This window comes from Pelecanus crispus, chromosome 4, assembly GCF_030463565.1.
Source record: "Pelecanus crispus isolate bPelCri1 chromosome 4, bPelCri1.pri, whole genome shotgun sequence".
NCBI classification, from domain to species: Eukaryota; Metazoa; Chordata; class Aves; order Pelecaniformes; family Pelecanidae; genus Pelecanus; species Pelecanus crispus.
In genome coordinates, this window is record NC_134646.1 from 30,637,503 (window position 1) to 30,651,439 (window position 13,937).

Here is a 13,937-nt window from a genome sequence, read left to right on the forward strand (position 1 = left end):
AGGATAAAAGTTTAAACCATAAGTATGATTTGGGTCAGTTTTTCTGCTGTGTTATGCACCCGTATCTTTTATTTTAAGTGAGGAAGAACTGTGCAAAAGAAAACATACCAGGTGAAAAAACAGCTACTGTGGCTTCTCCCACTCCCTCCTTTTGATCATACTAGCACATATTAGGCATGAATCTCTACTCTTTCGCATCTCAGATAATTGTTTCTATTTTGACAGAGAAATGAACCTAATGTCTTGCATCTGATAAGATTATTTGGAGATCAGACCAGTTTAGGTAAAACTGCATTTTTCATATCAGCAAATGCGTGCGTGTGTGTGTGTGTGTACTTCCTCAAACCCATAAAAACTACTCTGTTTTATCATAGAATAGTTTGGGTTGGAAGGGACCTTTGAAGGTCATCTAGTCCAACACCCTGCAAGGAGCAGGGACATCTTCAGCTAGATCAGGTTGCTCAGAGCCCCATCCAACCTGATCTTGAATGTTTCCAGCAATGGGGCATCTACCACCTCTCTGGGCAACCTGTTCCAGTGTTTCACCACCCTCACTGTAAAAAAATTTCGTCCTTCTATCTAGTCTATATCTAGCCTCTTTTAGTTTAGGACCATTTCCCCTTGTCCTATCACTACATGCCCTGCTAAAAAGTTTGTCCCCGTCTTTCTTATAAGCTCCCTTCAGGTACTGAAAGGCCGCAATAAGGTCTTCCTAGAGCCTTCTCTTCTCCAGGCTGAACAACCCCAACTCTCTCAGCCTGTCTTCATAGGAGAGGTGCTCCAGCCCTCAGATCATTTTTGTGGCCCTCCTCTGGACCCACTCCAACAGGTCCCTGTCCTCCTTGTGTTGGGGGCCCCAGAGCTGAACGCAGTACTCCAGATGAGGTCTCACGAGAGTGAAGTAGAGGGGCAGAATCATCTCCCCTGAGCTGGCCACACTTTCTTTGATGCAGCCCAGGATATGGTTGGCTTTATGGGCTGCAAGCGCACAATGCCAGCTCATGTCCAGCTTTTCATCCACCGGTCCCCCCAAGTCCCTCTCCACAGGGCTGCTCTCAATCCCTTCATCCCCCAGCCTGCATTGATATCGGAGGTTGCCATGACCCAGGTGCAGGACCTTGCACTTGGCCTTGTTGAACCTCATGAGGTTCACGTGAACCCACTTCTTGAGCTTGTCCAGGTCCCTCTGGATGTCATCCTGTCCCTCAGGCATGTCAGCCACACCACTCAGCTTGGTGTCATCTGCAAACTTGCTGAGGGTGCACTCGATCCCACTATGTCATTGATGAGGAGATATTAAATAGTACTGGTCCCAGTATGGACCCCTGAGGGACATCACTTGTTACCAGTCTCCATCTGGACATTGACCTGTTGACCACCACCTACCAAACAGTCCACCCATCAAATCCATATCTCTCCAATTTAGAGAGAAGGATGTTGTGGGGGACCGTGTCAAAGGCCTTACAGAAGTCCAGATAGGCGACATCAGTAGCTCTTCCCTTGTCCACTGATGTCGCTCCACCATAGAAGACCACTAGATTGGTTTGCAGAGGTATGCTACCAATATTCCAACATAGTAAGATATAGAAGTTCCTATATTTTCCTAACTGGTTCAGCATTCATGAAAAGTAATGTCAGTAGCACTGGAGACTGCGGTTCCCCGCTGCAGAAATAAATAGGTGATTACATGCTGCTCTATACACTTTAATCCTGACCTGCTACTTGTTAACAGAAGAGGGAAGAAAAATCTTCACGCAGTTTTCATTAATTTTGTACATAACATTGTTAATTATTTTACGGTACCATTAATGGAATTTATAGTAGCAACATTTTGATGTGCTACAAATTAAATAACAACTGGACTGCCACACGTAATTCATTTTACATGGATCTTGGGGTACCCAGGAGAGAACTGTTGCTCCCCACGCTGCTGCCTTTCCATGGCTGGAATTAGTGCATAGCTGAGCCCTCCCATCCTTCCTTTTCTTGGTTTTTATCACAATGGAGAAAGGAAACAGAAAACGGTAAAGTAACTCTGACTCTACAAATCTTTCCCCCAAGACTGTAACTCTTCTTTTTCTTTCTTTAATCTGATCTCTTAAGGCTGCAATACCATTAAGGATATAAATCACATGTGGGAAAATAGATGCTAAATCAGTCAAAATCAAGTCACAGCAAATCTCTACTAGTTCTACTGAAAAGCATCAAGGCAGTTAAAGAGCTAAATTAAATTCTGTACCGGGCTTCCTGGCATCACAGTACGTCCTGTTGTCACTGGGCACTCGAGTGGCCTTTTGCTGAAACACTAGAACAAAATTAAGAATATAAAAAAGTTGGTGAAGAATGGCAATAAAAACCATCACACGTTCTGAACAAAGGAAGAAGGCTCATGAAAGCAGGCTGGAATAAAATTCTTGTGTTAGCCTAGGATTACTTCTCAACCCACTTGTCAGTCTAATGTTAATTACCTGAAAAATTGTTCTGTTGCAGAGAATGGCAGGATTATTGATATTACAGATATCATGATAAGAAGCTTTGAAGAAAATAAACTAGACTTAGCACTTTAACATATTACTTGTTTAGAAAAAAAAGCTAGACCTCAGAGTTCTTCACATGGTACAGACACCTACTGTAGCCTGTTTCTTATTTTATGGGGAAAGCTAAAGCAGAAAAAACCAATAGTACTAGGTCAGAATAATGACACTGCTTAAGAAAGAGTATGTGTATATTTTTGCCTACTTTATTCAAGCATTAGGAACAGCAAAGCATGAGCACTTATTCCACTAGCGTAGCCCACCGTCCCCATGCCTGTGAGGTGCTCAGAGTACAGCCAGACTGGATATGCCCTGAAATGCTGCAGTCAAACTTTTGCTGGCGGCATATGTAAAACCCAGAAGGTGGGAATTGATTGGTTTCTGACTTAACTACTGCCATATAGGCTTTCCCTCTTAGGTCTCAGTTCTGATTTTAGCTAAACAAACTGATAATCTAGAATAATTCCTTCCCATTAAGTAATCTTTCTGACATCACTGCAATGCAGCAAACGTGCCAGTTCAGTGGAGCAAATACTTGCTTGGGGACCAAGGCCCAGTACAAGGGAGCCCTGCTGAAGCGGCAGAGGCGGCACGCTCTGTGCGGCACCCCGGAGTCCTGGCTTCTTGCTCCTGCTGACCAGGGAAACCCAGCAGACCTTGGTTTGCTCCTTGTCTGCCTGCTCAGGCTGCCTTGTACGATGCATCCACTTCTCTTGGGGAAACTTGTAAAACGGATGATCAAGACCGCTGTGACATCTAAACTCCGCACATGCTACGTGCAGGGGTGAGGAAGGAGCAATTCCTAAGGGTGTATTTTCTACACTGCAGAATAAAGTCTTTACGCTGACTCCTGAGTAGGCTTGTATGGAAGGTGATGATGAATGAAAACAGCTGGGGACTTGATGTTCCTTAAAATGTTCTCAAGCTAAATGGAGAGAATAAAAGAACGATACAGGCAGCACAATCTGCTGATGTTATGTCCCTAGCTTCAGCCTAACACTGACAGATTTTAACTTTTGTAATACTCTTCTCTGTAATTCTTTAAGAATCCTGCTAAAATGGTTGCAGTGTTTTCTTCCATACTTAAAATAGTATTCTCTTTTTAAAGAAGAAGTTCAAGTAACCAGAACACAGAGGTAATGCAGGCGGCCTGAATTTTACTGCATAAGGAGGAGAAGGGATATACTCAACAATGTCCCTGATTGGAAAGCACTTTAATTGATAGGCTTTGAAATTTCTGCTGAGTTTTGCAGTGTTGGAGTAATCAGAAATGGAATTACTCTTCCAGTTCAAAGTAAAATTGTTAAAACCACTTTACATGCCACATCTTGCTGAAATTATTTTAGCTGGCAGCAAGTATTCAGTGTGGGTGAGGTCAACGAAAACAAATTCCTGTTTCTGGAATGCCTGGTAAGACATATGCACACACCACTGTGCGACTGCCACAGGTTTAGGGAAGACTCCAGCACTTTACTCTTTCATTCCCACATTCTAATTACTTATGAACTGCTCAAATACAGTAGTGGAATGAAAGAAACAGGTAATCCTGCACAGGGATATATTCCATTATTTCTTATAGAAGATAAAGTGAATATTCCTTAGGTAAAGCAATATTAATATAGCAATTTTTTAAAGTGTCAGAATGCCACAGTCCTTCAACTGAGGAAGGATATGTATTTTTATATTTTCAGAGCCTCTCTGCCATAGATAATCTGATTAAAATGTTGCAGTACTTCTGTTATGCTTTTTTACTTAATGTGCACCCTTCGATAATATCTGTATGATCAGAAAGAGAGTCCTTTTGAATTTTTAATTACCTTGTGACTGGTTAAAGTACCCATAGATGCTTGTAGGTCAAAAATCTACAGATTACATGTCCTGACCCAATACATGCTATATAATTTTTGTCTATGACTTATCTCCTCTTCTCTCTCAGTTTCTCAGAATTAAAGGAGACTGAGAGAACTAATAAGTAATTCCACTTGATTCCCTCACCTCTCTTCAGTTGCTAGAGGACATGGATGAAGTTCTTTGCATGCCCTAAATACATTTTTATGTCTTGGGCAGTAAGATCGCTTTTTAGGAATGTAATGTAACCTCAATATTTCTCCAGGAAAGCAGACTCAGAGAGTAAGAAACTACTGCAATATTTTCTAGTAGGACATGAAACCAGAAAACAACATTTAAAAAGTGTGACAAAACACAAATTTTGTGGCAAATGTGCAGAACTCTGGGAAAATCCCTAACAGACGGCTTGGAAAGTGAGTGGGATCCAAGGAAATCTGAATTGCCTTTTTTATCTCAATCAGACTAGGTACAGATGTTGCTTCAGGCTGTCTGCACATGCAGGTAAATAATGTTATGAGGCTTGAAATGTTGTTAATATTTTCGTTGTTATCACCACAAATAGAAGGGCTAGAAACATTTGAAATCTAAGTCTCTTGTGTATAATTCTGTACCAAGAAGAGCATTTTGTAGTCACGCACTGTGCAAGAAACTGTGATGAGGTCTAGAAAGAGCGAATGAAATTTTTTACAATAGCTGCAGGTTGACAAAAAGAACAGGAATTTGATTTTCAGAATTAATTGCGGTTCTAACACAAAGCTGTAATGGTAGGGAATCATAGATGCACTATGACATTTCAAAAATTGCTTAGTGATAGGCCAGTAAGAAGTGATATAGTTAGGAACACAGGCAATCAAAACATGGAAAGAGTTACATTGTGAGAGAGGACAACTCATATCAGTTAAGAGGCAATCAAGCCATATCAACCAAGGTATGGCTTCTCATTTACATTTTACTTTACCCATCTAAACTATGAGCGATGTTCCCTAATTTGGTGTATTAGCAACATTACCTCTAAAAATCAAATAACAGTTTGCCACTATACACTAGCAATTCAAATAAAGCTAGACCGATGAACCTACCCTCTAGAAGAATATGTGAGCTAATCATGCCTAATACTTACTTACTCAACACTATCAGCAGAACAAACACAAAGGAGAAAAGACACAGCAAAAAGAAAAAAAAAATCACTAAATATCACTAATTTGAATTCAGTTTGCTTAGGGAAATTCAAGATGCATTTATTCATCAGCTTCACTGAGCTGATGTTGCAAACAAAATTATCTATCGCCATGACTGTTTTATTTAGGAAACAGTCAAAATTAAAATCCAGGGGAACAAAATCTTTATAGAAACACAAGGCTAAGTAATAATCCAAATTAATTAATACACTAGGGTTGCACTTATTAACACCTCAACTCAGTTGCAAATTACAGTGAGTTTGTAAGCTTCCTCCTTCTTAGTAGGTTTTTGCTTCATTCATTTTAGAATTGTCACTCAATTAACTCATGATTAACGCAAGAATGGAGAAGGAGGGGTGAACTGCTAGTTGGGATATGTTGCAGGGAGAGACTCCTATCTTTGCCTGCTCCATTTTTTTCCCATTATTTATACATTTTAACATTTAAACTGTGTGTGCATAGTACCTAGGCAAATAAAACTTGCAAGTTCTTTTTCTGGTACGGATTAGATTCTAAATTAGATGTAGCACACCAAGGGATGACAAATACACAGAGAATACTAAGGAAGGAATATAGTAGAATGATGCTTATTATTCAGGAGATGAGAACTCTGCAGATGTTTGTTCACATCTTTTTAGGTCTCATTTTCCTTTTGTCTGTTTTGTTTGCTAACACACTGAGTATCACTCAGCAGGAGGACTAGACAGAAGTCATCAATGCAATGCTAACCAACAAGTTTTGTGAGAGATGATTAAGGACCACTCCTAAAATTTATACAAAATATTTCATGTATTTAAGATTAAACCAAAAAATTCTAGGCATTCATAACATGAAATCAACTAAGGCAATGGGACACTGTAAACAATATGGCCTTTTTTATTTTTCCAAGGCTACACAGCTGAGCACAGAACAAAATCGTATCGGCATGCCTCATGACTCTGGTCTAGTTAGGTCCAAGCATTGTGGGGAAGGGATGGCTGTGCTGCGCTGTGCAAAGTACCAAAGGCTCCAGCCCCCAACGCTCTCCTGTCACGGTAGGATAGGTCTCTGAATGTACTTACGCTGTCGGAAGGCAAGGGGAAAAAGACTGGCCAGTTTTAACTGCACTGGTGTGAGAAAACCAGTGACCAGATCTAAACTGGTACAGAAGTTCTGAACTGTTCCAAATGTGCTGCCCAACACTCAGGACATTTATGAGAACACACAAGAGTAATTTCATCAGAATAAAGACTAGGTGACGTCAAATGCACTTGCGGAAATGTCAAACTGCCATGCTGCTCTGTTATTTGCAGTGGCCCAATGCGTGCTGCCTGAGTTTTTCAGCTACAGCATCACATCCACTCATTACAACTTACACAGCTGTTGTCAGCCTCTACCTTCCACAGCCACATAATTAGTCAGCTGAGATTGAAAAAACCCAGTTTTCTCAGATCAAAAGTAAAATGACTTTAAAAAGAGTCACAGTGTAGTGACAATGTGAAAACATTAATCCAAAAATAAACACATGCTCACCAGCAAGTCTCTTCCCGATTTGCAGTGAGATTTTGAGTCTGTCAAATATGAGCTCAAACCTGTTAGAATCCCAGCAACCTTGGTCAGGGAGGGACCTCAGGAGACTACACAGAGACTACTACTCCCCTACTCTGAGGCAAGATAATAAAAGTAATACCAGAATCCCTGCTGCAAGAAGGGGTAAAGAGTGAGTGAGAAGAATAGGTACTGGTGGTTAGTTTAAGATGCCGTTCAGAAGGCAGTGTCAACGTACTTGCTACACCATGCATTATGAAAAGAACTCCCCCACTGTTGCTCTTGTCAGAAATTTACCTTAGTAGATTATGGAAGTTGGAAGGACTCTAGCGATATACTCAAGATGATTTGCTCCAGCATGTAAAACCTGAATATACCTCTGCAGTCCCATTTTTCTTCAGTAGAGAAAAGCAAAAAGGGGAAGACTCTATATCTGGTTTTAGCAGAAATATACTATTTAGAACAGTTTGCTTTTCACCAGGCAGCATCCTATAAATATTTTCTCTCTGTGCACCTTATTCAGTACATGTTTCAACCTACCAAAGTTAAGGTAGCAAAAAATCTGATTGAATGAACACAGTGGATGAAGCCAGGATGAAGCCACTTCCCAACCAGGACTGTAAAAACAGTCTAAGTGCTCTAAGAACAGCTGAACAGTGGTTCCTAGTATTTTATTCATGGAAAACCACCCTTAAGTTGCGGATACATAATGAAATTCATCTGCAGTGCAGTACTTGATACTCACTGTAGGAAAGTACTAAAAGATCCCTCTGTGGGACATAAATGTTTTGCAGTTTGCATGGGCTCCGAGGCTTCACTTTGGAAACTCCTGCTTTAGAGCATTTAAACAATCTGTATAATAAGAATTACTAACTCAGGATGCAATCACTATAGTTCCCAGTAATCAGCCTGCTAAGTTTCCAAGACACTAACGGTTCTGTTCTGGATTTTGTTTTTTTATTTTATTTGGGTTTATGTTGTCTGTTCTGTACATGAGAGATTCTGCCTCCCTAAAAATATCCACTGGCTGCTACTTTTTCTGCATACCCTGTGATTTTGATGAGCAATGAGAATGCTATTCTCTTCTGGGATAGTAACTGGGAACTGTATTTTTCCACTGCTAACTTTTAACCCTAATGTGAAGTCCCACAGACAGCTATCTTTAAATAGTAAAATGTTTCCAGTGCACAGAGGGGAAATGCATTCTTTCAGGGATTTGTGAGAGGTTTGCAAAGGAACAAAGACTATAGCACATGAAGTTTTATTTATGCTGTTGTAGGACAGGTGTCCTTGCTGCAGAGAACCCCTCTCATATTGGTGGTCTGTGATAAGAGGTAAATGATCAGACCAGGTCAGTAAGGTAATCCTTAAGCCCTGAGGCAGTCCTGGCAGGTCAGACTTCAGAAATGGTAGGGAGGCATTACAGAAACTCATGCACCTGTCCTAAGAATACACTGGGGACTTTGGTTTCCAGCTCAGTCAAACCTGGTATCAATAGGGAACATTAAAATTGCACTGTAAACTGAAAACACAACACCTTCATACATTTATTTAACAGTTGTTTTGGCAGCACACAATTGAAAAAACACCAAAATAACCTACAAAGGAATACTAAGCACTTGAGGAATGGAAAGGGAGCACACTAAGAGTGCACACCATCTGGACAGCAAGCTATTTGGCACCAGTTTGCTGCTCCATTGGTTGATGAGCCTTTCATACAGAAGGCAGAATTCTTGCAGCAGTCTAAATTAAAGAACAAATGTACTCTCTGTTAAAGATGCAGTATGTTTAGCAGTGTTCCATAGAGTAGTTTGCACGTTCATTAAAATTTGAAAATACAATAAATGAAACTAAGTAAAAGCTATTAGAACACTTATATTTTAAGTGTTTCAACTCCCTCATATTTCCCAGAATTTATTTGTCAGCAAATTCAGGTCAGATACTCAAACTGTAAATTGCGGTAGTTCAGTTATGACAACTTGCATCACTGTCTACTGCCTAGGTTTCAAAGTGTAGATCCTGCTCTGAAAGAGACCCTAAAAACGGCCTTGTGAAGTTCCATGTTTGTTTTCTATAGATCAACAGTTCCACTATCCTATTCTGCAGAGCACTAAGTGGTAATCTACAGGGAGCAGGCTATCTCCCTAGCATAAACTTGAGCTTCCATGTATTTGAACGTTACTTAGCACAAAGAGGGATATTTGCTCACTTTCTTTGTTGCTATTCTCACGGAAACACCACCACTTTTGCTTACAGAAGACATTCTTTTGTAACTTCATGGACTTCAATGTGTGGTGAAAGCCCTCATGGGAATTCAGCCACTTGATTTGTCCTGATGGATATAAAAAATAATTAAAAAGGAGGCACCAGCACGCAATCCAAGAGAAAAGGCCTTTTTGCTAGGCAAGGCTTACATTTTTTTTTCCAATAAGCGAGCCCGTAATTTTCCATCACCTCTGTGGGTACACAAAGGGCAGAAAGAAATCCTCCTCTTGCACTTCTGCATGGCACTGCCACAACAGCCCCTGCAATTCTTGGAGCATGAAGCTTGTTCTTCCCATGAACTCCCAAAGTACATGAGGATCCAGTTGTGGGTGACTGTGTAGCCTTAACACAGCCCTCCCTCTGTCCATCATGCTCCATTCTCTAATCCCATTTTTCCCATAGGACCTGTGTCTTACTGAAAACCAGAAGGGAAAAGTTCTGAAGATCAACCAGAACTGTGCAGTGAAGACAACGTGTTTCTTACAAAAATAGTATTTAATTTGTTTTAGAAGTTAAGAGGTATTTAGTGAATGGAGACAGAATACAGAGGAAGGAAGGATGCCTCAGTTAAGTAAGTACAAGTTGCTCTCCTGAACAGGGCTTCTCTCTCCAACAAAGCCCCAGCGGAACCCCAGATAAGGCATTTAAGCCAACAATCGGGCTCGTGAATCCCTGACGTTAGGGTGCTGACTAGACACACTAATGATTTAATTCGAAGTTCTGAGCACTCGTAGTGGCCACTCAAATCAATGGGATGTCTGCTTTGAATGAGTGAAGTATTTGATAATGCTGCTAATCTCAAGAATGGCATCTTAGCTACTTCATATTGGGCATCCAAAACCTCAATGTATACAGAACAAATCAAAGGGTTTATCACAGGAGGCTCTGAAACAACACATTGGACCTAGGGCAGGCATGAATTATATTTTAAACAAAAATGGGAATGAAAAACACTGAAGAGTTTTGCATCTTGCGCTCACCCACTTTAAACGCTAGATGAAACAAAATATCTGTGATAAATAGCAGCACATGACTATATACTTAAGGACTGTATTGTAATGTTTGTGGCAGGGAGAAAGAAGTAAACCAGCAAAACTACCTCAATTTTAACTTTTGATTATTTGACTTTGCAACTTCTGCAATGCTCTTTTTAACATAGCATATGAAAACAAACCCCGAAACTACCATCAATTTATTTGAGGGATGAAAAATGTGTATATGGACTAGCCAGAGTAATTTTATTTTACACTGATTAGATTAAATTATAAAGCAATGGCTGCAAACACATGCAGATTTTAATGATGGACTGGAATGAAATTTTCTGGTTCTTACAGCCGAAACAATCTTTTTTTTCCGATTATAAGCAGTTTTAATATAATAAACCGGAAACTGGGATATTGCTGGACTGGATGAAGAATTTTTTAACCACTGTGGGAAGGACAAAAATTACCAATCCAAGTAGCAAGAAAAATCTTTCAGCTGGAGAGATATCATTTCTGTCTAAAATTTCATTATCTATCTCAGGGATCCCTGCACAAAACAGGAGAGTGAGAATCTCCAGATCTGGAACTAGCAGGATGGCCAAGCGCAACAGAGCCCTGAGTGGTCAACTGAAGCTTTCTTGAAGCGCTTCCACTTTTCTCATTTATTGTATAAGTAAATGAACTTGAGCCAGAGGCTGATTTCACAGAACAACAGGAAACGAATTTGTCTACCACTACCTGCTTCTAAAAGCAAAGCTGAAAACCTTGGGGGTGTGTGTATCTATGTATATATATTTATATATGGTGTAAAAGAACGACAGTCATATCAGAGTAGTTCCTCTGATAGTCTCTTCCTTAGTGAACAGTTAGGGTGGACAAAGCAGAAACACTCTAGTGCAAAAAAAGACCGTAAAAGCAATATCCCAAATAATGCATCTTCACAGTAAGGGTTTTCAAGTCACTGGCCTGTCTATGATGACGGAGGACCAAGATTTGAGACACTGCTCTAGCAATCTCAGTAAAAGCAGCCATTTCAGGACTTCTGTAGTTGTAACAGGCCCCCTATACACATCCGTTTTTGGATTACACTTTAACTACTGTAATGATTCATCCTTACACCTCCTGAATATGCTGAAGAAAGAGCAACTAAATGATGAACGCATTAGCCCACGCATTCTGGCCCTCACCTGGAGTTATACAGCCTGGAGGCAGGGAGCTAGCTAGGAAGAATGAAATAAATCACTGACTGAAATAGGCATGAAAAAGGAGGTGCTTCTCTGTATTTGGTAGGATGATTTGGGTGGTATTAATCCTGTTAAAACACATGCTGGATGGAGTAAGCCATTTACTGGTGTCCTTTCTCAGCCTGGTTTTCAACCATTTATTCTTATGCATATTCTTATACATTGGCAGGTTTTTGTAAAGGAAGCTGGAAATGCAGGCAGTATGGATTTTGGGGTTTACATGGACACCTCTGCAGTAGGTTCACAGAAATTCCTTTTGTTATTTTGAAATCTGGCTTCAGTCTGAATTGGACTACAAGATACCTGAAATCTCTTCCGGCCCTACATTTCCACGAATAAGCTCAAAAAGGTCCCCCAGTTTTCACAGAAGTGGTAAAAGGACATAATCCTTCCTGAGGTGGCCATTTCTAGCATCTGGGATTGGAGAAAGGATATTTGAAAGAGGAGTTCTCACACAGGAATTTCTCCCCGCTGTTCTCATCAGAAGAAATAAATTATGGCTAGAATCTCTTGGAATGAAGTAAAAACATTTTGATAAATAAACTGAAAGGAAAGGTGATTCAAATAGCACATTCTGTATCGTACCATTAAAACACACACACTCACAGCTAGCCCAGTGATTCTTAATTTTCCATCATATTGTCATAGCTTTTGTAAAATTAAACCAAAAAAGTGACGCTGAGATGCAAACTGAAAATTAACATTAGTCAGAGATGTTCTCGGCTCATTTGAAAGGTGAGAATAGGTTGACTACGTCAACCAATTTGTTGGTTCGAAAGTAACTGAACAAGGATCTTACTCTCTTAAAAAATATTATTCACCAAATAGAAGAGACACGTCTATATTCTACCAGCAAATAATTATAAAGCAGCAGCACTAACCTTGTGCTATATAGAGAGTGTTCTCCTCTCTGACCGGCAAACATATGGGACGAGGGGCAGGGGCTGGTGGCCTGTTCATGATAGAAGAGCTGCGTTCTTTCCTTTTCTCCTCAGCCAGAATGAAATCATACACAGATTCATCCAGTTCTGCAAAAGTGTAGGGGTGCTCCTCCTTGTCGTCTCCCTCACATGTATCTCGGTCTTCTCTGTAGCGTGCTGTTATGAGTCCATTACCTCGTTCTCTTTCACTTCTGTCCTCCACAAAATTCCTCTCTGAAAAAGCGAGGAATTGTGTTCCATATATAGGATAAAGAAAGGAGATTAGGACTTAGAGTCTCCTAAAGTAACTCAGAGACCTATTTCACTTCTAAAGTGCTCTGATTTTCAGAGGCTTCTGATCATCTAACTCAGTAGAGAGGATGTCCCAAAAGAATAATTCCAACTTCAGGGTCTCCTCATGATTTCACATCAGATTATCAAAAATAGATGCTTAGCTATTAGCCCCAAAATAAATGGGCTTATTTAAAAGAAATACTAAGTGCCCCAGTTTCTCCCATAAGAGTCACACAAACATGTTCTTTAATGGTGAAGCCGAGTAAGTGGTACCTGTGGCCCTTAGCATTTTGGGAAGTCAGGCTACTTGTTAGCTGTTGCAACAATGACTTAACAATTGAAACTTATTTTAGAAAATGTTGGGTTTTGTCTTTCCTACATCTTCAACATCCCACTTGGTTTTGAGGGCTTTACTAAGATGTATTGTAGGACAAGGTGAAAAAAATTTAAAGAGCCCCTTACAGTGTAGATGAAATTTATGACCTCTTATAATCTATGCTAAGACTATCCAAACCCTCCACCCCAATAAATTCCCTGACTCTCTGTACTTAGAATCATAGAATGTTTTGGGTTGGAAAGGACCTTTAGAGGTCATCTAGCCCAACCCCCCTGCAGCGAGCAGGGACAGCTTTAACCAGATCAGGTTGCTCAGAGCCCCGTCCAACCTGGCCTTGAATGTTGCCAGGGATGGGGCCTCCACCACCTCTCCAGGCAACCTGTTCCAGTGCTTCACCACCCTCACTGTAAAAAATTTCTTCCTTATACCCAGTCTAAATCTATTATTCTTTAGTTTAAATCCATTATTCCTTGTCCTGTCACAACAGGCCTTGCCAAAAAGATTGTCCCCATCCTTCCTATAGGCCCCCTTTAAGTACTGGAAGGTCGCAATAAGGTCTCCCCGCAGCCTTCTCTTCTCCAGGCTGAACAACCCCAACTCTCTCAGCCTGGCCTCATAGGAGAGGTGCTCCAGCCCTCGGATCATTTTGGTGGCCCTCCTCTGGACCCGCTTCATAGATTTCATAGCACAGCTACTCAGAACTTGCTTTCCTTTAGCTTCTACATTTTACAGCATTAAAAGGAATTGATGAGTTTCCCAATACTTGGGTTTGTTTTGATTTGTCTTTAAAAATCCCATAAACTGCTA

At 40.5% G+C, this 13,937-nt stretch overlaps 1 protein-coding gene across 1 annotated transcript in view; it reads right to left on the bottom strand.

Moving 5' to 3' along the window:
* Window positions 1-13,937, bottom strand: part of BANK1 (B cell scaffold protein with ankyrin repeats 1) — a 159,486-nt gene that overhangs the window by 7,898 nt on the left and 137,651 nt on the right. The window contains 3 exon segments of the mRNA XM_075709458.1: window positions 1,902-1,985; window positions 2,240-2,305; window positions 12,461-12,733. Coding sequence (XP_075565573.1) covers window positions 1,902-1,985; window positions 2,240-2,305; window positions 12,461-12,733 — 423 coding nt within the window.